The 22,397-nt window shown below is 48.6% G+C and overlaps 11 protein-coding genes across 11 annotated transcripts; 7 read left to right on the forward strand and 4 right to left on the reverse strand.

Annotated features, from left to right (window-relative positions):
- Window positions 1-10: 10 nt before the first annotated feature.
- Window positions 11-2,872, forward strand: FPRO_06913 (uncharacterized protein; the record flags this gene model as incomplete). Its single annotated transcript, XM_031228121.1, has 1 exon — window positions 11-2,872. One exon carries the CDS (start codon window positions 11-13, stop codon window positions 2,870-2,872), a length of 2,862 nt encoding a protein of 953 aa, XP_031078489.1.
- An 863-nt stretch (window positions 2,873-3,735) lies between these two features.
- Window positions 3,736-4,410, forward strand: FPRO_06912 (uncharacterized protein; the record flags this gene model as incomplete). The annotated part of the gene is made up of 2 exons (XM_031228122.1): window positions 3,736-3,956; window positions 4,014-4,410. 2 exons carry the CDS (start codon window positions 3,736-3,738, stop codon window positions 4,408-4,410), a joined length of 618 nt encoding a protein of 205 aa, XP_031078490.1.
- Window positions 4,411-4,749: 339 nt separating this feature from the next.
- Window positions 4,750-6,447, reverse strand: FPRO_06911 (uncharacterized protein; the record flags this gene model as incomplete). Its single annotated transcript, XM_031228123.1, has 1 exon — window positions 4,750-6,447. One exon carries the CDS (start codon window positions 6,445-6,447, stop codon window positions 4,750-4,752), a length of 1,698 nt encoding a protein of 565 aa, XP_031078491.1.
- Window positions 6,448-8,714: 2,267 nt separating this feature from the next.
- On the forward strand, window positions 8,715-9,564 carry FPRO_06910 (Trypsin; the record flags this gene model as incomplete). The annotated part of the gene is made up of 3 exons (XM_031228124.1): window positions 8,715-8,960; window positions 9,015-9,208; window positions 9,258-9,564. 3 exons carry the CDS (start codon window positions 8,715-8,717, stop codon window positions 9,562-9,564), a joined length of 747 nt encoding a protein of 248 aa, XP_031078492.1.
- Window positions 9,565-10,246: 682 nt separating this feature from the next.
- FPRO_06909 (uncharacterized protein) lies at window positions 10,247-10,635 on the reverse strand (the record flags this gene model as incomplete). The annotated part of the gene is made up of 4 exons (XM_031228125.1): window positions 10,247-10,328; window positions 10,382-10,453; window positions 10,504-10,565; window positions 10,621-10,635. The coding sequence occupies 4 exons, from the start codon at window positions 10,633-10,635 to the stop codon at window positions 10,247-10,249; spliced, it is 231 nt and encodes a 76-aa protein (XP_031078493.1).
- Window positions 10,636-12,059: 1,424 nt separating this feature from the next.
- Window positions 12,060-13,226, forward strand: FPRO_06908 (putative pectate lyase 1; the record flags this gene model as incomplete). Its single annotated transcript, XM_031228126.1, has 5 exons — window positions 12,060-12,181; window positions 12,232-12,401; window positions 12,452-12,696; window positions 12,745-12,887; window positions 12,938-13,226. 5 exons carry the CDS (start codon window positions 12,060-12,062, stop codon window positions 13,224-13,226), a joined length of 969 nt encoding a protein of 322 aa, XP_031078494.1.
- A 105-nt stretch (window positions 13,227-13,331) lies between these two features.
- On the reverse strand, window positions 13,332-15,164 carry FPRO_06907 (putative GPI anchored protein; the record flags this gene model as incomplete). Its single annotated transcript, XM_031228127.1, has 6 exons — window positions 13,332-13,448; window positions 13,501-13,673; window positions 13,726-13,997; window positions 14,043-14,504; window positions 14,556-14,806; window positions 14,862-15,164. 6 exons carry the CDS (start codon window positions 15,162-15,164, stop codon window positions 13,332-13,334), a joined length of 1,578 nt encoding a protein of 525 aa, XP_031078495.1.
- A 331-nt stretch (window positions 15,165-15,495) lies between these two features.
- Window positions 15,496-17,149, forward strand: FPRO_06906 (uncharacterized protein; the record flags this gene model as incomplete). The annotated part of the gene is made up of 2 exons (XM_031228129.1): window positions 15,496-15,594; window positions 15,653-17,149. 2 exons carry the CDS (start codon window positions 15,496-15,498, stop codon window positions 17,147-17,149), a joined length of 1,596 nt encoding a protein of 531 aa, XP_031078496.1.
- A 177-nt stretch (window positions 17,150-17,326) lies between these two features.
- Window positions 17,327-18,911, reverse strand: FPRO_06905 (uncharacterized protein; the record flags this gene model as incomplete). Its single annotated transcript, XM_031228130.1, has 2 exons — window positions 17,327-18,707; window positions 18,760-18,911. The coding sequence occupies 2 exons, from the start codon at window positions 18,909-18,911 to the stop codon at window positions 17,327-17,329; spliced, it is 1,533 nt and encodes a 510-aa protein (XP_031078497.1).
- Window positions 18,912-19,368: 457 nt separating this feature from the next.
- On the forward strand, window positions 19,369-20,922 carry FPRO_06904 (putative beta-glucosidase; the record flags this gene model as incomplete). The annotated part of the gene is made up of 3 exons (XM_031228131.1): window positions 19,369-19,893; window positions 19,946-20,232; window positions 20,289-20,922. 3 exons carry the CDS (start codon window positions 19,369-19,371, stop codon window positions 20,920-20,922), a joined length of 1,446 nt encoding a protein of 481 aa, XP_031078498.1.
- A 656-nt stretch (window positions 20,923-21,578) lies between these two features.
- FPRO_06903 (putative short chain dehydrogenase) lies at window positions 21,579-22,361 on the forward strand (the record flags this gene model as incomplete). The annotated part of the gene is made up of 1 exon (XM_031228132.1): window positions 21,579-22,361. One exon carries the CDS (start codon window positions 21,579-21,581, stop codon window positions 22,359-22,361), a length of 783 nt encoding a protein of 260 aa, XP_031078499.1.
- Window positions 22,362-22,397: the final 36 nt, after the last annotated feature.

Below are 22,397 nucleotides of genomic sequence, written 5' to 3' on the forward strand. Positions count from 1 at the left end.
GGACAACATGATGGCACTCAAGTTATCCAAGCCAGTCTTTGAGCATCACTTCGATGGCATCGGAATTGGTCAATGCCAACCTCGAATCACATGGCAGTTCCTTGCGTCTGCACCTTCTGATGTACCGCTCAACTGGTCACAAAAGGCATATGATATCGAAGTCACGTCTCATCCTACACCAACTCGGCCGACTTTACAGACCACCACTTACCATGTCGACAGTAAACAGTCTGTTTTGGTAGCATGGCCCGCACCACCACTTCACTCTCGAGACATAGCTACTGTGAGGGTTCGTGCATACGGTGCATCTGACTCGGAGCCAACAGAGTGGTCGCCAGCTGCCACTGTCGAAACTGGCTTGCTCTCTCCTAATGACTGGACTGCGTCGTTTATAACGCCCGCTTCTCATCATGGTCCAGAGGCGCCGCTTCAGCCTATTCGCTTTCGAAAAGAGTTCTCCATCCCCGATCACCTCACCCAACAAGAGCCGCCTACCTGCCGGTTATACATAACAGCCCTGGGAGTCTACAACATCTACATCAATGGTCGTCTCGCGAGCGACGAGTGTATGGCTCCAGGCTGGACAAGTTATCAGCATCGCCTAGCATATCGAACCCTTGATGTTGGACAATATCTTAACTTTGGGTCAGGCGCTCAGAACATGATCGCTGCGGAGGTCGGTGAGGGCTGGTTTGCTGGCACTCTAGGCTTCAGAGGGGGCACTCGCTTTAACTATGGTGGTAAAGAGCTCTCGCTACTTGCCCAGCTTGAGATCAGGCATGATCCCAATGAACAACCATGGAGACTTGTGACAGACGACAGTTGGGAGTGCACGCCGAGTCCTATCACCAGCAGCGAGCTGTATAACGGCGAAACCTACGATCACCGTCTTGAGTGCGACAGCTGGAACAGAATTTCCCCAGGAGGGTCTAAAGTCGGTTGTGATTTTATCCCATATGCTACAAAGGTATTGGGCCGGAAGCCTACGAAGCGCTTGGTTGAAAGTGAGGTTCCTCCTGTTCGAGTCAAGCAAACAATTAGACCATCGCAGGTGTTCAAGTGTGTTACCGGAAAGACAATCATTGACTTCGGTCAGAACCTAGTAGGAAAACTCCGCATCAAGTCCCTGGAGCTTCCTGCTGGCGCGACTCTGACATTGAAGCATGCCGAGGTCATGGAGCATGGTCAGCTTGGGTCTCGGCCTCTCAACCACGCCAAGTGCACAGATACTATCATATCGTCAGGCAAACCCCTAAGAGACTGGACTCCAAAGTTTACGTTCCACGGATTCCGATACGTCCAGGTCGAGGTATTCGCCGTCAACTCACAGCCTCTTGACGCGGTACCTCTACTCCATCTTGGTATTGACGATGATAATGTCGAAGCTCTCGTCATGCATAGCGATATGAAGAGGCGCGGCCATTTCCGATGCTCTAATGGTTCAATCAATAAGCTTCATGAGAACGTTGTCTGGTCAATGAATGGCAACTTCCTTTCCATACCAACAGACTGCCCCCAGCGTGACGAAAGGCTTGGTTGGACCGGTGATATTCAGATCTTCGCGCCAACAGCGTCCTTTCTATATGACACCACTGGCTTTCTCTCAGGGTGGCTTGATGAACTCGCTGCTGAGCAGTTACTTGAGAATGACCGAGATGGAGTGCCGGGCTTAGTATGTCCAGATGTTCGTCTTCCTGGCTGGCCGAAACGAATGCCCCAGGCGCTTTGGCACGACGCTACTGTTCTTGTGCCATATTCTCTGTATATAGCCAGTAGTGATACGAAATTGCTTGAGAAGCAGTTTGAAAGCATGCGTGCTTGGCTGGAGCGGGGTGTTGATAGAGAGGGAGGTGATGGATTATGGAACCCAGATCGATGGCAGTTTGGTGACTGGCTCGACCCTACAGCGCCACCAGATCAGCCAGGATATTCGAGAACTGACTCAGTAATGGTGGCTGATGCATACCTAGTTCACGTTACATCAGTGTTCGCCAAAGTCTGTCGACTGTTGAACAAGCTCGATTTAGCTAACAAGTACGATGCTGAGGTTCTTCATCTGCGGTCGTTATTTCAGGATCGCTATATCACGCCTGCAGGCAACTTGATGGCGAATACTCAGACAGGTATCGCCCTCGCGGTATGCTTCTCACTGTACCGTGACTGTGGCAAGGAATCTCGAGAAGTCACCGCTGCAGCCAAAGCTTTGTCCAGATTAGTGCGAGCTGCTCAGTTCAAGATTGGAACAGGGTTCGCAGGTACTCCGCTCATCACCCACGCACTTACACAGACTGCGCAGCCCCAACTGGCATACAGAATGCTCTGTGAGAAGTCTTGCCCGAGCTGGATGTTCCCTGTCACGATGGGCGCAACAACAGTCTGGGAACGTTGGAATAGCATGTTACCCGATGGAAGCATCAACCCAGGGCGCATGACCAGCTTCAATCACTATGCTTTGGGTGCCGTGGCGGACTGGCTACATGGCACTGTTGGTGGTATCTCACCTATAGCTTCTTCGCCGGGCTGGAAGGTTTTCCGTGTGAAGCCGATCCCAGGAGGAAATCTGACTTGGGCTGAGACTAGCTTTGATGGACCCTACGGTAGAATCGAGTGCAAGTGGACGTGGGTGACAGACACTGGCTTGTTTAGGATGTCCCTGCTCGTGCCGCCTAACTCATCAGCTATTGTCACCTTACCTTCCGAGCTGAGTGATGACCCATCCCAGTCTTACAATGATGATCAGATTGAGGGCAGCTCGGTTGGCTCGGGATTGCACACTTTTGAGTGTCATTATACGGCTGGGGAATGGCCACCGAAGCCTATCTTGATGCCCAACATGCTCTGGCAGCCAGAGGATGAGGACTTGGCCTGCTGAAACAAGCGTAGCTAGTGAATAAGAGAATAATAGTTTACAAGTCTTCCGGGTGACCAATTGCATTAGTTTACCTGATGGTCCTTTTCTTTCCTCTGGGATTCCAAAAGTTGAACGGAGGGTTGATGATAACGATATGGGACGTAGCACGTGGTAGCTCGTGTTCTAGGTTCTTTCGGCTGGATTAAGCTCTCAGCCAGAGATCTCAGCGGCAAATAACACTTCTAGCTCGTATTCACAGGTTGCTCCGCTGATGGATGACGCGCTGTTTCGTATCACAGTTTCTTAGTTCGTGGCATCACGCACGGCATTCCTCATTCATTCCAACGTAAATCGCCATCCATCAACAACATGGAAAATTCAGGAGAACTTATCCCAAACGGCAGCGGAATGGTTGAGTACTGGCTGAAAAGAGCGCGCACGACAGGTCTTCCCTAAGACGATGATGAAGAAGACAAGCCAGCAAAGAAGCTCAAATTCAACCCAATAAATGTTTCTAGGCGTTACACATTCCCTTCGCCCATTGACGCCCCATTCCCGCCTACACACGGCCACCAGTTGCCTCACAGGGAAAAATGCGATTCAGAGGCAGCGTCGTCGCAAGCCTCTGACTATCTATAAATACGCTAATCACTGGGTCGACTTCAAGACTCTGAATCCTGATCACAACGATATGCCAGCGATGCTGAAACTGTTGTTTTTTTCTTTCCTTGCTTGTGCTTCAGAAAGATAAGAAAATTGTTCCGAATACCTTGAGAGTAAGTAAATATGCTTCCCACGTAGTCAATTACGTAGTCCATGGCTACATACTGACCTTGACTGTAGGTGAAATTGAGGCTCACCCGAGGTCTGATTACACTCTAGCAATGCTCGACGATGACTCATACTATATACCTGACGAATCTGAACCAGTGTGTACTAAAGGGTTGTTTGACTCAGTGGCCAAAATCGTTCAGGCGGCACAAAAATGTCATTCTCTTCAGTATGATGAAAATGGATGGAATAACCTTGTCTATACACCACTTCTCACCACAGCAGTGGAGAACTTCAAGCCGGAGGAGCGTCAGTTAATCGATGTTGCACCTTGGTAAGACCTCCGAAGCCACGATTCCACGGTCAACATTAATTTTCCCATCAATCGCAGCTCCACGGCTACAATTGATCCAGAAGGGCATCGACAGTCTATCCCTAAAGGGCAGGTCGATTTTGTCTTATACGTCGACCCTTTTCTCGACCTAGTTGCAAGAGACAAATGCCTAGAAAGACGCAACAGCCTCGGGTCAGTTAATCATACTCAGTTCGTACCGACTGCAGAGTGTCCGATTGCTGCGAGCATCAAGACGAAGAGTCGTTCAGGGAACAGTCAAGATGCTGAAGTTCAGTTGGCAGCCTGGCAAGCAGCGCAGTGGCTTAACATGGACGTTGATGTCGGTGACAATATTTCAGAGCTTGGTTTCCTGCCAGGTATCATCATCGATGGGCACGAGTGGAGGTTCCATGCAACAACGTATGGGTTACCAGGAAACAAAACCGTAAGATAAGGCCTTGTCTGCCAACATGAGAATGTGTACTAATGTTGAGAGAAGACGCTTTGGTCCAGCCATATACTTGGTTCCACAACCACTATCGTTGGTGTTTTTCGCATTCGGGCTGGCATTCGGGCGATAAATATATGAATCAGAGATACTTTTTGGCCGTGGTACAAGAAGTTTGAGCTTAGCCCAAAGATCGACGAACTATGATGCCCGGACTAAGGCTATAATAAGATCAAACATGAATGAGCTAGCATATGCGTGGAAATATACTGGTATTAAATATAGTTACAAAGAATTTCTAAACTAGCATGCTTGAACCCAACAGAAATCCTCCTGGCTTTTCTTCTAGCTGCGACAAGCTATCGAGTCCAGGGCGAACCAGTTGGATCTGTGAACCCAGTTGGGGTTACAAGTGTCATCGCTGGTGTTGATCCATTCACCCTGAGGACTGCTAGCAACAAACCAAATCCTCGTTGAGCCACTACTTGGCATGGTGAAAGTAAACTCCGCAGGAACCCACGTCTTTGTCTGGTCCTCGCCTGTAGGCCATCTATTTCCAACAACATTGGTGTTGCCTTGATAAACGCGAACGTATGGAACCAGGACATCCCCATTATCTTGTTCGATCTCATAGTACTCATTCCACCACCAGCTGTAGCTGCAGTAGAATCTGGTTCCAGGGCAGGCCTTGATGTCTTGATATAACCAGAGGCTCTTGTCGGCATCGAACTGGCCGGTTTGGAAATGATACGACGAACCGCCCTCACCGCCGGGGACGACTTTGGAGTAGACGGGGTCATAGCCACCAGGGTTTGGATGTTCTACCCATGGGGCCAATGTACCATCCTCGAAACCGCCGTTGCTAAATGGGTCATCGTAGGAGCAGGTCGGAGCAGGCTCAACACCGGTGTCGCAGAAGCATTGCGTCTCATAAGTCTTGACACCAGTTCGATCTGAGCTGAGCTGAGTGGCAGTGCCCCTATAGAGACTGCACTGTGCGTTTTTCTCGTATAAGAACGTCACACAGTTACTCTTCTTCTGACAAGCCGTGTAGCAATCGAGAACAGAGGAAGATGGGCCTTCGCCTAAGTATCTCCAATCGTTGGAAGTGCCCTGGATCCATCCCCTTGCACCACAGTTGGCGCCCTCGGGCGTTGGTCTCTCCATATTGTTGATGCAACCAGTCGCCGTTTCGAGAGCAGTAGTGGTAGTCTCCTCAGTGGTGGTGGTAGCCTCATCTGTTGTGGTGGTAGGACCTTCAGTGGTAGCAGTGGTGTCTTCAGAAGTGGCAGTTGTCTCTCCCGTAGTAGTGGCTTCTCCGGAAGTGGTAGCTTCTCCAGTAGTGGTAGTTGCATCCTCGGTAGTGGTGGTAGGAGCTTCACTGTTGGCGAGACCGGCTTCACTGGTTGCATCCCGGACAAAGATCTCTGGGTGGCCTCTTCGAACGAAGTTTCTCGGGACAATGGTGGGTTGAGCATCTTCAGTGGTGGTAGCCGCCTCGGATGTGGTAGCGGGTAGCTCCTCAGTGTTGGTATGAGTGAAGGGGTCATCATAGACAGGAGGCTCTGGCTCGGTACACTCAGTTGAGGTAGTGGCAGCTAGAGTGGTGCCGGCAGATGAGTCGCTCTCACTGGCGGTAGTGGTGATGTCAGTTGAGATGGTAGAACCAGTCGTGGTCGACTGCTCGACGCTGGTGGAACCAGATTCAGTCTTGCTGGTAGCGAGAGTAGTCTCGGATGAGGTCGCAGAAGCAGACTCTGTGGTGGATCCGCTCTCACTGATAGTGACACTGGTCTCAGTAGCAGTGCCAATGGTTGAGCTACTTTCACTAAGGGCGGCAGAGGTCTCGGTGGAGGTACTAGACAGAGACTCAGTCAAGCTCGACTCCTTGGTGTGAGTTGTAGCAGAACTCGTCGCGACACTGGTATCCGTAGTAGTCGTAACGACCGCTACGGAGCTCGAAGAGGGGCGGCATGGCCCAGCATGAACGAAAGGGCTGAGCGCCGCAGCAATGACAAACGAACGGACGAAATGGCGAGCCATCTCTGCGATAATCGTGATTTTTCGGCAATAAAAAAAAGCGACAATCTGAAGAAAACAGAGTTTGGGGGGGATCTGGGTTTAATCAATCCCTTCCCCTGACAAATCCTGCCTTATCGACCTCGTGTTGGGCTTGGATGTCATTATTTAGTGCAGATCCTTTTGAAGCTATTGATAGCTAGTCTTCCCAAACAATGTCAAGCGCCTCGTTAGTTGAGTGTTTTTAGAAAAGTTTTATCGATAGTGCCAGCGCGATTCGAGCTGAGGCCGTTAGTTTTACAGGGGTTGTTAGGGGCGGCGCCACGATTATTGGCTCTTGGGGCTCAGCTTTTGGCGAGGGAAATTAGTGGCGTTGTCGCTAGCGAGTTAACCAACAAACATCGTAATCCTACCTACCCTGTATTGACATTTTGCATTTGGGGCATGTGTTGATCATTAAAGATTGCAAAGCATCAACTGTAGCATTGACTCAGAAGTGCTTAGTTAAATGTTGAACTCCTAATAATGAGACCGAATATTAAATCGCGTTAGTTGTTTAATTGCAGCTTATTACAGACAATATGTCGATACTGTTCTCTGCGTAGCATGCAAAAAAAAAAAAAAAAGGTGGTGTTCTGCTGCACGATTCATGAACTTATCACAATGCATGGACGCTTTGTCACGCAACATTAAGTGGCCGTTATAGAATGAGGTTGTAGCAAAGCCGCCTTATTTCCAAGCGATCGATTACTCGCTGCAACTCTAAGCATCGCATTTACATTCCGCATTCGACCCAGTCAATCGATCATCGTGTCTAGTTATGAAATTGATCAATTTATTACGTACTTGAGCCTTCTTCTTTGACTTGCACACCGTGTTTCCAATGCTGCCTTTGGACAATTAATCTATATCCAATACGAGGCATCTAAATATTGAGGGCTAGCCAATCACACGATTTATATCTACACATGAGCAGTCTGCTCGGTAATACGCATGCTTCTGGCCTCAACTATCCCCAATCTAAGAAAGTCCATATGCAAACCGTAGAACAGAACCCTTCGGAGGAACTTTGACCAAAGAGCCGAATTCTTACAGATCTTCAACGGCGGAGACTTCCGACACGACATATCGACCCTTCAAAGATACGGTGAGCATCAGATCATGAACTTCACTCATCTTCACGTCCTTCCTCTTTCAAACTATGCAAAGTCCGTCTAGCACCTCTCGAAACTTGATTTACGCGCTCTCCAATCAAAAGTACCTTCCAAAAGTGATCTACCTCAGCTCTAGATCAGGGCATCTATTCGCAAAGATCTACAAGCTGAACTAGCAAAGCATAGCGGGAGAATATCCCGCATCATTCGAGAAGGCCTTCGTGTTAGACCTAGCAGGATCGACAAGAAAAGATAAGACGGAGATAGATGCTATGTTTGGAAGGTAGGGGATGGAATAGGATGCAACAGGTATTGGCATAAGCGATGCCATAGGTGCATCTGCCAACTGGGTGACAGACTTGGCCGCAGAGGTGTATCGTATGCAGGTTGATGTGTGCGTTATCGCAGGGCTGCTATTGCGTGGTGGTGGCTACAAAAGTTCTATACGGTTTCCAGTTTCAGAATATTGGGCCATTGTGATTGATGGCGCATGACCGAATTATAGCAGTGAACCCCGCCCAGAGTAGTAGTGCAGATGCGCTTTGATGCTTGGCGATTCCTCGGGCTAAATAACTCCGGTTGGTCTAAACAATGCTGACGCGATGATCCTTCGGCATTAATCGTAGATCTTGAGAAGCTTAGTCCGATCAAAGACACGCTGTAGATCAGCTCTTCGATGACTCTCATCAGCTTTATAATTACATTCATCTTGAAGCTCTTTTTCGTCCAGTGTTCGCCCTTCGTCCTATTTATCCGTCATATCCACAGTGTTATTGGCGATAGAGTTATCGACTTTCCTCATCGGGATACTGACCCCTGCTGCCAAGGGCCTTATATGCCGATCACTTTCACGGGAGAATGATAAGGTTAATGCTTCTTCTAAATGCCGAACTAGACTACGGAACAACGGAGCTTAGTACCAGAAAGGCAGGTCCACCTATTCACAAACTCCGAAGATACTACCAAGCAAGCTTATCGCGGGATAGTAACCAGAGAGGCAGGTAAGAAACCACAACAACATCCATAGCTATGTTGATTCTCGAATATAAAAGGATGACGATGGACTATTCAAACTAGTCTATCATCAACCACTCTTCACTCTTCAACTCTCATCTCTCGGATATCTATCTCTTCACCATGGTCAAGTTCGCTTCCGTCGTTGCACTTGTTGCTCCCCTGGCTGCTGCCGCTCCTCAGGAGATCCCCAACATCGTTGGTGGCACTTCTGCCAGCGCTGGCGACTTTCCTTTCATCGTGAGCATCAGCCGCAACGGTGGCCCTTGGTGCGGAGGTTCTCTCCTCAACGCCAACACCGTCTTGACTGCTGCCCACTGCGTTTCCGGATACGCTCAGAGCGGTTTCCAGATTCGCGCTGGCAGTCTTGTAAGTCATCGAGTCTTTGAGGGATAGAATTCAACCCACTAACCTCTCTAACAGTCTCGCACTTCTGGTGGTGTTACCTCGTCGCTCTCTTCCGTCCGAGTTCACCCTAGCTACAGCGGCAACAACAACGATCTTGCCATTCTCAAGCTCTCTACTTCCATCCCCGCCAGTGGAACCATCGGCTATGCTCGCCTTGCTGCTTCCGGCTCTGACCCCGTCGCTGGATCTTCCGCCACTGTTGCTGGCTGGTAAGTCGTTCTTTGATATCTGAGAAACCATATGCTAACTCCCAATCAGGGGCGCTACCTCCGAGGGCGGCAGCTCTACTCCCGTCAACCTTCTCAAGGTTACTGTCCCTATTGTCTCTCGTGCTACCTGCCGACAGCAGTACGGCACTTCCGCCATCACCAACCAGATGTTCTGTGCTGGTGTTTCTTCCGGCGGCAAGGACTCTTGCCAGGGTGACAGCGGCGGTCCCATCGTCGACAGCTCCAAGACTCTCATCGGTGCTGTCTCTTGGGGTAACGGATGTGCCCGACCCAACTACTCTGGTGTCTATGCCAGCGTTGGTGCTCTCCGATCTTTCATTGACACCTACGCTTAAACGCCTTGCTGGAAGCGCTGAGATGTTCCTTGGATATTCTCTAGCTTGAGTCTTGGATGCGAATCCTGTTTTAGAAATAGGTTTCAACGAGTTAAGAAGATATGAGTTGGTTTCAGTTGGATCTTAGTCCTGGTTGCTCGTAATACAGCAATCTAGATAGCCCAAATTGAATATTAAATTTGATGGAAATATTGATTTCGATAAACACAATGTGAAATGTCGAGGCAGGACGAAAAGTAAATCAAAACTTTTATAATCCAAGACCTACCTACCTTGATGTTAGTCTGCGAGTCGTGTGTAGTGACCACAAATGATGGATTGGCATTAAAACTTTCTTTCTGTGAAGTATCATGAATGTGAAAATCAGTTACGTATTCTCTATATAGGTAACCAGCAGTTCTGCTTTCTGGCTAGCAATCAGCCAAGTATGTGCGTGTGAAGGGTTGTTACATTAGAACATTATTGGCGTTGAATATTCAAAGAATGAGGTAAAGTAATTAAAGTTAATGTTGTAAAAGAAAAGGAAAAGCAAATTGTGCATACAGTAAAGACTTCAGGCCGACTGCTCAATAGACATATGTGAATCGAAAACCAACAGGATACAATTTATAGATAAGTATGACTACAATCATCAGTCTGCCAAACAAATACTGTTTTATGAAAGAACCGAATAGCAAATAAACTACAGTTCCTCAGTAGGAGCATCCTTTACAATAACACCTTTGACTTCCTTCAGCTTCTCAATAGCCTCCAAAGTCATCGGTCTGCCATCAGGGCACGTCAGCTCTGGTCAAGAGAACATGAGTGCTATACTTACGGAGGATAGGAAGTAGGAGGAATTGTTCGAGTCTGCCTCCAGAAGTCGACACCAGTGTCCTTTTTGACGATGCTGGTATGGTGATTAGCTCGGGAGTCTATCCATGATGATGCATTACTGACTCGAGAACGGTTTCGTTTCTCTGCTGATAATCCTCCAACTTCTCGAAGTCATAGATAATAGCCTACAGGATTTTAAATTAACAAATGCTTCTTCTAAGCAAATTATTCCTTCTTTACCTTTCGGTCCGCCATGGCTGCTAAAACTGCTGGGAGGTTCAAAAGCGCAGCACAAGCAGCAAGAGTAATTGGCACGACGTGATATGTTGACAAAAGCATCAGTATCGATAAGTTCCACTCAGAAACGTGCAGAAGCAAGACGTGGTATATCGGCCAGTTAAATAACCTTAAGCATTCGACTATCTTCGGAGATTCTCGAATTGGGAAGGTGATGATGCGTTCATGACAGGGATTACACGCCAACAAAAGATCCTAATGGACTTAAGCTTGGCTGCGGGGAAAGCCTATCAACGATAAGCGTGAGCCACCCACTTGATAGATAAGTCGCGCACTATGAGCTTAGCTCTAGGGGAGGGGATTGGACAATAATGGGAGCTGGTGATTGAGGTGATGGATGGGAGTGACCTGCGTTAGTGGTCGGCTGATGCACCCGGATGAACGCCTGGGAGGCATCGTTTGGTGCGGTGATCGACAGATGGTAGCATGGTCGAATGGAAGCCTAAACGCATGTGAAAATGCCGAATCTCATGACTAGGCAGCATCCTGAATTGGTCTCGCCCGTTCAAGGTGCCAGCCAGCCAGCCAGCTTGCAACACCAACACCTGGTAGTCAGTCTAGGACCAGATCGATAAGATTAGATAAGAAACTCAACGTTAGATAGGAGAAGGACTCACCTCATAGAACGGGTTTTTTTGGAGATCTCGTATGTAGTCTAGAAAGACGTACAATACAAAGCACTATCTATATTTATTTGTCTTGGAAACGCTTGTATACCGGTACATTTATGTTATCTCAGTCTTCAACCCCGTAGTGATATCATATATGCCTCGATGAGTCGGTGTCAGGGCCGCAAGCTCTAACAACTATCAAATGCAATATTCTTCACGAAACATGGCCACCGCAATGATTGTTCTGAAATGAAAACATATTTAAAAGCGTGAATTTCATCCTTCGCCATCAGCCTTCAACTACGCCAAGCCATGTCAAACCCCCATTACCCCACAATCGAGATCCCGATTCAGTTATGCGGAGGAAGCACTTCCGATTGATGTTACTGTCCTTTCTTTTGGCAACTCATCAAATACCACAAGAGTAGCCTTTTTTCCAGGCGCTGTACAGGAAGTGCAGACCGCAGTTCGTGTTCTGCGTTAACTTTGGGGGAAGGCATCGACGAACGGAAGATCTTGTATGCATCTTCCACCAATCAGCATAGCTTGTTCAAGTATCTACATCCTATTGCTAGAACGCAACGACTCATGAAATAGTTAGTTTATAGGAAGAATTGATGTACATTGGGGGTAATTGCGCATTCAGAAACTTGTAGATCACCACGATGGCGGCTTCTGTGGATGTGAAGTTGTATTTAAGCCCAAGTATATCCTCAACTTGGCGATTCTCTCCCAAGACACATCTCTCACAACCACCAGATCCTCTCCAAAATGAGACTTCTTGATATCTTATTCTTCTCCAGCTTTGCTGTCGCAGCTCCCAGTGCTGGCCTCCAAGCCAGAGCTGCGGCCAATGACCCGTGCAACATCGGTTACTGCACTCAGAATGGCGGGTAAGTTTATCAGTTCGGAGCGTCCACAATCATGATTCTGATACGCGTAGCACAACTGGAGGCGGAAGTGCTGCACAGGTCACAGTGAAGACCCTCGCGGAGCTCACCGCCGCAGCCGCAGCTGACGGCCCTTCTGTTATCTTCGTGCAAGGCAGTATCTCTGGCGCAGCCAAGGTCCAAGTTACCTCAAACAAGTCCATTATCGGAAAGACTGGCAGCTGTAGGTAAATTATGTTCTTGCATAGGTGTTGTGCTGACAGTTCTGTATAGCCCTTACCGGCATTGGTTTGACCATCAACGGACAGAAGAACGTCATTGTTCGCAATATGAAGATCTCCAAGGTTGAAGCTGACTACGGTGACGCGATCACCATCCAGAAGTCTACCAATGTCTGGGTTGACCATTGTGATCTCTCTGCCGTTAGAGGCGATGACAAGGACTTCTATGACGGCCTAGTCGATCTGTCGCACGCCGCTGACTGGGTCACCATCTCGTATACCTACTTCCATGACCACGTGAGTAATCTCCCATTCTTATGACAAACCTGGCTAACTGTTCATCAGTCCAAGGGATCACTCGTAGGACACTCCGATAAAAACGCAGCTGAGGACGTTGGTACGCTGCGTGTTACATACGCCAACAACCACTTCAACAACGTCAGAAGTCGAGGCCCTCTCCTGCGTTTCGGTACTGCCCATATCTTCAAGTACGTCTCCAAATAATCTCAACTTTGACTTGTCACTAAATATCCTATAGTCAGTACTATGATACCATGGACACTGGACTCAACAGCCGCATGGGCGCCCAGGCTCTTATTCAGTCATCTGTGTTCACCAACGTCGGAAAAAAGGCCATCTTCAGCGAGTCAAGCTCCGAGGTCGGATATGTTGTTGCAGAAGACGTCATTCTCGGTGGTGAGAGTCAAAACACTGCTCCAAAGGGTACACTCAGTTCAAGCAAGATTCCGTATCAGTTTACACTTCTGGGATCTGGAAAAGTTGCTTCAACGGTTCCGGGACAGGCAGGCCAGAAGCTCAGCTTCTAGAAAAGGATCTTTGGAGGCCACTGTAGGTCTGCTTTTATCTTACTTGTGCAACAATCACCATGTCTATTCAAGTGCTGTCTTCAATATCAATACATTATGTCCCATTTACTTCTGACAAGATGTGAAGTCCTTGAGCCCTGCGTCGGGAACCTTGTTCTTGGGGAGACAGAACTCGATGTCCTCGCCCTTGAGATCATTACCAAACACCCTAACATGCTCACGCTGCAACCACCTTATTAGCACAGAGATTAATAACAGATCTCAGAGAGCTTACCTCTGTAATCTTCAGGAACTCGTTGTAGATACCATCAGACTTCATTCGCTGGCGAACAAGATCCACGACGCCATTCATGAGAGAAAGGACCGTGGTAACCTTACTATCCCAGGTCACGAGTGCTGAAACACCCTTGCCATCGACGCGGGTGGACTCTGTGCTACCGTAAGGATCTGTTGCACTGTTGTCAGCGATCATGTCCAATGTGATATCTATAAGTCTTACTCTGCATCTTCTTTCCAACAATCATGTTCCTCCACCAAGCCAGTCCAACAGCCTTGTCGAACAATACAACAGGGAAGACGCCATAGGGAGTGATGACATCGAGCTCTTGGTCCTTTTGGCTGGCAATGGAGGGAATACCGGCGGGCGAGATGTAGCCAATGATCTGATCTGTCTTGGGATCGGTAGAGTTGTTGACGGAGGCGTAGAGGCCTGGGGACTCGGTGACCACCGAGTTACAAGTACGAGCACGTTCGCCGTTTTTGAAGAGGCGGCTAGATGGTCAGATTGCTGTTTTCAACACAACTCATGACACTTACCTGACAATATCAACATCATGGTATGGCAGCTCAAGCTGGTTCCAAATTTCATGGCTAGAGAACCAGAAACCTTTTCTAACAGTGATAGGACCAACGCCACCCTTGTTGTACTCAGCCTTCTCCAACTTGGCTCTCTTATACTCCCAGAGAGTCTGCTTATCCTTCTTGGACAGATTAGTGAAGAATTGGAAGAAGTAGGTCAAAAGCTCTCCCTCATAAGGGTCATCGAGATAAGTCTCTGACTCGCACTTGTAAGATTGCTTCTTGTCATTGACTGGAAGTGTCTGGTCACCGATTGCTGTGACAGCACACACCTTTCCTTTGCCAATGTAGAAGATCTTGGGGGCAGTTGAAGCGACATAGTTGAACCAGGTCTGCCAGCCGTCGGCGATCTTGTGGAATTTGGGGTTGGACTGCTTCTGCAAAGCTTCAATGCAGGCGTATACGGCCCAGATAAGCTCTCTGGCCATATTTCGTTAGCATAGACGAGGAAGTGGAAGTCGGATTGCTTACCCATTGTCTAGACCAGGAACACGGTCGTCCCAACCATCTTGAGGCGAGATGGTGGTAGTGTCAGTCTTGATCCAAGGAAGAAAGCCGCCAAAACCAGGATATGTCTGGTTGAACTGGCTGTAAGTCTTGAGCTTTGTCTCCATGATTGACGCAGCAAAACCTGGCGCAGCCTTGAGATTATCCGGGGTCAAGAAACGGGCAGCTTCCTTGGATCCAGAAATAGCCTGGGCGTAGAGCATAATTTGCAGTGCCTACACAGTACCGTTAGGAAAGCTTTTCGGTATCCAGGACCGTAGCATGACTGACCTCCTTGCTGGCTGCACTGAACGTATGCTTATTAGTGCGTTTGCCAGTCTTCCAATCAAGCTGGGTTCCATCATAGGACATGCCATTTTGAGTATTGTAGGCTACATCGTTTTGATGGAATTTACCTTCCCAGTAGAGAAGATCCCAAATGAAGTCGTCAGTGTGTTGAAGGACGTCCTTCTGCGACCATTCAGGGCCGAAGCGACAAGATGGGGCTTTGGGGTTGGAGTACTGAGGTGAGGCCGCTGCCAATGGTAAAGACAAGGCTAAAGCAGCCAGAACAGAGCTTAGCGAGGACTTCATGATGAATGGCTGAGTCGTCTCCGAGCTCAATTGTGTCTCTATACTGATCGAAGAGGCAAAGAGGATGACGGGGCTGTCTTTATATAATGGGAAATGATGACTTGCACGACATTTCCAGGATCTTGGATGAGCCAATGCCGACCTGGGTACGTATTGAGCCCAGAAACAAGGTTTCTTTCCCCAGACTTAACCCCGCTTGTCGGCTCACGACCATCAAAAGGGGAATAGATCTTCACGGGGAAATGGAGAATCACCTCACGACAGAATCTATTTTACCGCTGGATTTCCCCGTCTCAATCCTTCCCACTCTTTGCCTCTTCAATCTCACACAATGACAAGCCCCACGCCAGATTCCCCTCAATCCCCCGGTACAAACACACCAGCCCAAAAGAACCGAGCTTGTGACCGCTGTCGTCGGCGAAAAGCAAAGGTACCTACTAGCCTCCTCTCTCCCATCGGCGAAACTCACCCACTGACGGAGTCTCTAGTGCGACTTTACAGAAGGCGAGCGTTGCACCAGCTGCAGGGAGTCAGGCACACAATGCACCTTCAATCTCCCCCTCGCCCGTCGCGGCCCCAAAATCCGCGCCAGAAAATCAGCCAGTTCCACAGCGGAATTACCGCCTCCCCAATCTTCCCAATGGGAAACCAACGCTGTCGATCTCGGACTCTCGCCGCCTTTGCTGGTTAACGGTGATGTAACGAGTCACCAGCGCTGGCAGAATTTATCGCGAGCGCTAGCGTTCATTACGAATGATCTGCATCAATTTGTTACGCGGTGTTTTGATCTCTTTTTTGAGTATCTCTACCCGCTTACGCCGCTGGTTCATGAGCCGAGTTTGAGGGACTCGCTTTCGTACTTTGGGCAGTACCCTTCTGAGAATTTTAGTACGGGGGTTTTGGAGCTGTGGCCGGAGACGACGTTTACTTTGATCACTGCTGTTTGCGCTGAGGCAGCGTTTTTATTACCCAAGGATTTATTCCCTGAGGGTCAATCAGTGGCCGATATCTTTCTCAATGCTTCGAGATCATGTTTGAACCAATATCTTGAGGCAGAGCTGGAGAATCCGAATGCGAACTCAATCACAATTCGGTACTTTCACTCGAATTGTCTTCATGCGGCGGGAAAGCCCAAATACTCATGGCACATCTTTGGAGAAGCAACGCGACTTGCGCAGGTTATGCAATTGAACCTCGAGACCTCGCTTGAGGGCTTACAACCAATTGAGGCCGAACTACGACGTCGAGCTTTCTGGATCGTTTACATGGGCGATAAATCAGCGGCCATACTGAACAATCGACCCATCACGATCCACAAATTCTCATTCGAGTCGGGAATAACCACGTCGTATCCTTCTGGCATTGAAGATGAAGCGCCCGTTCTATCGCCTGGAAATCTCGTGACAAATTCTGATGTTGTGCGAATAACCTGCATCGAAGGCTTCAATGCCAATTTGCGTCTTTGGCAGAATGCATCTGATCTGCTCCTCGAGCTGCGACTAATGCAGGACCGAAACCAACAAGATCTCAGCATGTCAAATCTTCAACCATTGATCGGCGCCCAGGAAAAGGATCGACTGGATGCTCTTTATGTTAGGTTCATCACCTGTCTTGATGATCTACCACCATATTTGCAGTCGTATACGTTTGCAGCGTTAGCGGATGAGTCTAGGGAAACCACCAAGCAATTCCTGATCCAGTGCGCGAATCTGCAAGTCTCCATCCATTGCTTAAGAATGGTTATAACGCAAAAGTTGGAGAATCTTCCGTACTATAAATCGGAGATTGGGCACTCGGATTTGCGCAAGACGGAGATCGCGAGAGATATGCTGAGGGTGATCCAAGAAGCTCCGTTTTGGTCACTCCAAGTCAACGGCGAGCCTTATGTAAGTGCATCAATTCCCACCGTTACTGATAAAGCTAATGAGATGTTTCTGCCAAGGTCGAGAAGATACGGCTCACCGGTGCGAGTCTTCTGGAGATAATTCACCGAAATGGGTCTTCACCTATCGCTGCTAGAGCGCGTAGCGACTTTGCTGTTCTCCTTGACCTGCTCACGAGACTGGACTCCAAGGCCTCCGATGCGTTGCGGAATACTTCTTCATTGATACACTAGATCTTTGTAATAATACTGTCACACATTTACCCTCCTTAGGTGACTCTTAGACTCCCTTCTCGTGGATGAAATCGTGCTCCTCCTTCTTGACCTCAATCTCCTTGACCATCTCCTGCTTCGCATCCTTACCCTCAAACAGATACGTGAGTTCCTCAAGCGTAGGTCCCGATGTCTCAACAAAGAAGAAGTAGACGACCAAGAAGATGATGGCGACCCAGACACAGTAGTAGATGTAAAACTTCCATCCAATAGCCTCCAGACCAATTGGGTTGACGTAACCACCAAAGATAGAAGAGACCTGAATGGTGAGCAGCACGAATGCCCAGGTCTTGGCTCGCATCTGGTAGGTGACAATCTCAAGAGGATAAGTGACAACCAAATTTGTCCACCCGAAAGTGTAAAAGCCTTGGAAGAGGAAGATGCAAGCCAGTACGACTCGGCCACCGGCCAGTGATCCCTCTAGGTACTGCTTGGCCGCAATGGTCCACATGATGAACGTGACAAGAACACCACCAGATCCAACGAGGAAGAACGTACGGCGCTTGAACTTGTCAACCAGAAGAGTCATGGTGATAGCAACGATGTACTGCCAGAGAGTAACCATGCCGTTGACAAGAGTGATATCCTTCTCGGCCTCGATACCTGTATCCTTGAGGATCTGGGTCAAATAGTTTGAGACAAGCAGGTTGCCAGAACTCTGACTGAAGAGCGCAGTGGCAAAGCAGAGTGAAATGCGCTTGAGGTTGGGAATGGATGAGAAGAATTCCTTCCAGGTCATGTTTTGCTCGGCTTCCTCCGCGATGACTTGCTGGATCTCGGCGCATTCGAACTTGACCAATTCACTGTCGGAATCGCCTTCACCGTGATACTTGATCAGAATTTCCCGGGCCTTGTCGACTTTGCCCTTTGCGATCAACCAACGAGGTGACTCGGGGCAGAAGAAGATGAGGATGAGCTGGTATGCCGATGGAACGACCTGGACAAGAGTAGGGAGCTTCCAGGACCATTGGTTAGGAATTCGGAAGCATCCATATGTCGCCCATGCACCAATGACATAGCCCAGCACAATGTTTGTGTTGTACAGCGTGGTGATCTGCACACGCTCCTTGGGGTGCGAGAGTTCGGTGACCAAGACGGGAGCACCCATCTGGATAAGCGAGGAGCCAATTCCGAGAACAATCTTGCCGCCGATGAACATATTGAGCGAGGTCGCGAACAGTTGGACCATGACACCAGCAATAATGACGACGGATCCCATGGCAGTTGGGACACGACGGCCAGCGACATCACTGATCCAACCGAGGAAGATGAATGGTATGACACCTCCAATGGCGTTGGAAGCACCGAAGAAGCCAAGTTTCGAGCCGGTAGGATGGCCAAAGCGGTCTTGCCAGCTCTCAAGGGTCTGAAGGGCGTTGGTCATAGACCTACACGATGAGTCAGTATGGGTAACGAGTTGCGGGTTAGTGATGGACTTACCCATCAATGCCAAGAGCCATACTGGCGAACAGAGAGGAAGTAAGCAAGAAGTACAGCAAAATGCCATTCTTGCGTTTCCAAAACGGTGGAACGGTGGTGAGGTCAATTGGAGACTGAATATCTTCAGTGGCGTGCGCCGCTTTCGGAGCCATGTTGCCGTTATTACAGCTGCCGTGAAACGAGGTGTAGAAGGGTCGTCAAGAGTGACTGATGATGTGTTTGCAGTCTTGTGATAGACTCGGCAATCTTCAGCATACTTATATATACACAATGCGACACCGAAGAAGAGAAAGACTCGGTTTAGAAACATGCCATGAACCAAGGTTACAGCGAAAAACTCCCATTTCGCCCTAGTCTCCAACTTCCCCGTGGGGAATGGTCTGCTCAATGAAGCTACGGGGAAACGGAGAAATAGACCCTCGCGCTATTCAAAGAAACCCCTCACCGTCGGGGAAACTACTCAATGGATCAACTGAATTTCACCGCGATCGACAATCACCACGAGTTGGGTATTGTCTTATCGGCCCGTAATTCCACGGTATAAAGAATGCCGAAGTATGTAGCTTCTTTTGGTGACTAGAGACCTTTGTGTCGAGTTCACATACGACAATGCCTTCTCTACCAAACGACTTCAAACTTGGCTTCGCAACGGCGTCTTACCAGATTGAAGGTGCTGTCACAGAAGATGGTCGCGGTCCTTCAATCTGGGATGTCTTCTGCCATCTTGAACCAACACGAACAAAAGGTGCAAGCGGCGATGTTGCCTGTGATCATTATCACCGCCTTGAAGAAGACCTCGACCTTTTGAAGAGATATGGATCTGACATGTATCGCTTCTCGATTTCATGGTCTCGTGTTATTCCTCTTGGTGGACGAGATGATCCTGTGAACGAAGCTGGTATCGCTTTCTATGATAGGATTATCGATGGGTGTCTGAAGAGAGGTATCACGCCGTGGGTTACACTGTATCATTGGGACTTGCCGCAGGCATTGCATGAGAGGTATGGTGGATGGTTGGATGTTGAAGAATCACAAAAGGATTTTGAGAGATATGCGAGGCTTTGTTATGAGAGGTTTGGCGATCGAGTGAAGCACTGGATTACACTCAATGAACCTTGGATCGTCTCGATATTCGTAAGTGATTAATCCGGAAAGACATGAGTCAATTGCTAACAATATGTTCTAGGGCTACGCAACTGGCGGAAATGCTCCAGGACGAAGCAGCATCAATCCTCAGTCTACAGAAGGCGATACTTCAACAGAGCCATGGATTGTTGGCAAGGCTCTCATCATGAGCCACGCTCGTGCCGTCGTAGCCTATAACCAAGACTTCCGTGGATCACAGAATGGCCAAATAGGAATCTCATTGAATGGAGATTACTACGAGCCATGGGATAGCAGTGACCCCCGAGACAGTGAAGCTGCTGAGCGACGGATGCAGTTCCATATCGGTTGGTTTGCCAACCCCATATTGTGAGCCCTGTCCGATTTTCTCCACTGTCTATCATTGACATACTAACATGGCGAAGCTTAGGACAAGACTACCCAAATTGCATGCGCGATCAGCTCAAGGACCGCCTCCCACAGTTCACATCCGAGGAACTCCAACTTCTTCGCTCCGCAGAAAGCGACTTTTACGGCATGAACTACTACACCTCCCAATTCGCACGGCACAAGTCCTCCCCAGCACCAGACACAGATTACATCGGCAACCTCGATGAGCTCCAAACCAACAAGGCAGGCGAGCCCGTCGGTTTAGAAAGTGGTCTACACTGGCTCCGATCCTGCCCGGACCTCTTCCGCAAACATCTCACTCGCGTGTATCGTCTCTACGGCAAGCCTATCATCATCACGGAGAACGGGTGTCCCTGTCCAGGCGAGGACAAGATGACGCGTGAGGAATCTGTGCAGGATGAGTATAGGATTAAGTACTTTGAGGATCACCTTGATGCGATTGGCAGGTCGGTCGGTGAAGACGGATCTGTCATCGAGGGATATTTTGCGTGGTCGTTGATGGATAATCTTGAGTGGTCTGATGGATATGGACCCAGGTTTGGAGTGACGTTTACGGACTACGAGACGTTGGAGAGGACGCCAAAGAAGTCGGCTTTGGTGTTGAGGCAGCTCGTTGATCATCGGAAGGGAACTCAGTTGAAATTATAGATAAGGCCTATAGACGTGACATGTCAATAGGAGGAAAGAAAATTCGGGACCTTGATTCTAAGCAATAGAAAGACTTAGTTTACTTAGTTTACTCGGCATAAATTTAGGATATTTCTACTAAGCTTAGGATAAATTTGCCGGGTTTATATTAATACCTTACATCAAAGTCTGATATTTTCATGCTCCCCAAAGTTTCTTGGAAGACCGCGATTAGATAGAGCACACATATCATATCAAGATACTCAAAACGCTTTCAATACAGAGCAGGGCCAATTTTATATCCATCTTCCGTTATCGATATGTCTCGGTGAGTAAAATGATCCGGGAGACCCATAGCCGCATCTCGGCGTTGGGTTTCATCCGCCAGACCCATTCCCGGTAGTGTTCAAAGTCCGGTATATCCGCTATCTACAGCTCGCACGGAAATCGTCAACTGAAACGAGTTTAGCATCGCCGAGGTTATACGTCAATGCGGGACGCTAGCAGCCAATTTGGATATTTGAAAGCCGGCAGTTGACGTTTTTACGGCGCGGAGCTACGTGCCAAGTTTCAAATAATTTTCTCGTCTTCTCTTCCACATATATTTACAGACTCGCAATAAGCCCATTAAAGCTCTTATTCCAATACTAAACTTTCTTTCAATTTACTCCACAAAGATGGCTCGCATTCTCATTACTGGTTCAGCTGATGGTTTGGGCCTCGAAGCTGCTCGTCAACTTGTCAAGCGCAATCACACCGTTTATCTTCATGCGCGCAACGCTCAACGCGCAGCAGAAGCCAAAGCGAATTGCCCTGGGGCTGCTGGTGCCTTTGTAGCAGACTTGACACTCGTGTCAGAGACGAAAAAGCTCGCCGAGGAGGTCAATGCTGTCGGAACTTTCGATGCCATTATTCATAATGCTGGCTTGATGGCTGGACCATTCCGCAAAACTCCCGACACCGGCATCCCAGCTCAGACGGCCGTCAATGTTCTTGCGCCTTATGTTCTCACCTGTCTCTTAACACCTCCCAAGAGACTCATTTACATCGCATCTCAACTACACGCCCAGGCCGACACAAGCGTCAAGGATATTTTCTGGCTTGAGCGAGGCGAGTCTCAGTTCCAAGACTTCCCTGCCTACTGCGATTCAAAGCTTCACGTTATGTTACTCGCAAACGCGGTCGCCAGACGCTTCAAGAATACATCAGTCACGTCTGTTCATCCAGGATGGGTTGCGACGAAGCTTGGTGGTGAAGATGGGCCAGACAGGCTGGAGGACGGAGTCGATACATATATTATGCTGGCTGAGGGAGACTATGATCAGAGCTTGACGGGTAAATATTTTGAGCCCAAGAGGAAGCTGGCGGAGCCAATCCCTCATTGTAGTCAGGTTGAGCTGCAGAGGCGGGTTGTTGATGCTTGTGAGAGCTTGGTGGGATTGAAGCTCCCTGAGCTCTGAGTCTGATTAATAGTTTTGTCAATACTTTTACACTCT

This window comes from Fusarium proliferatum, assembly GCF_900067095.1.
Source record: "Fusarium proliferatum ET1 genome assembly, contig: FPRO_scaffold003, whole genome shotgun sequence".
Lineage (NCBI taxonomy): Eukaryota > Fungi > Ascomycota > Sordariomycetes > Hypocreales > Nectriaceae > Fusarium > Fusarium proliferatum.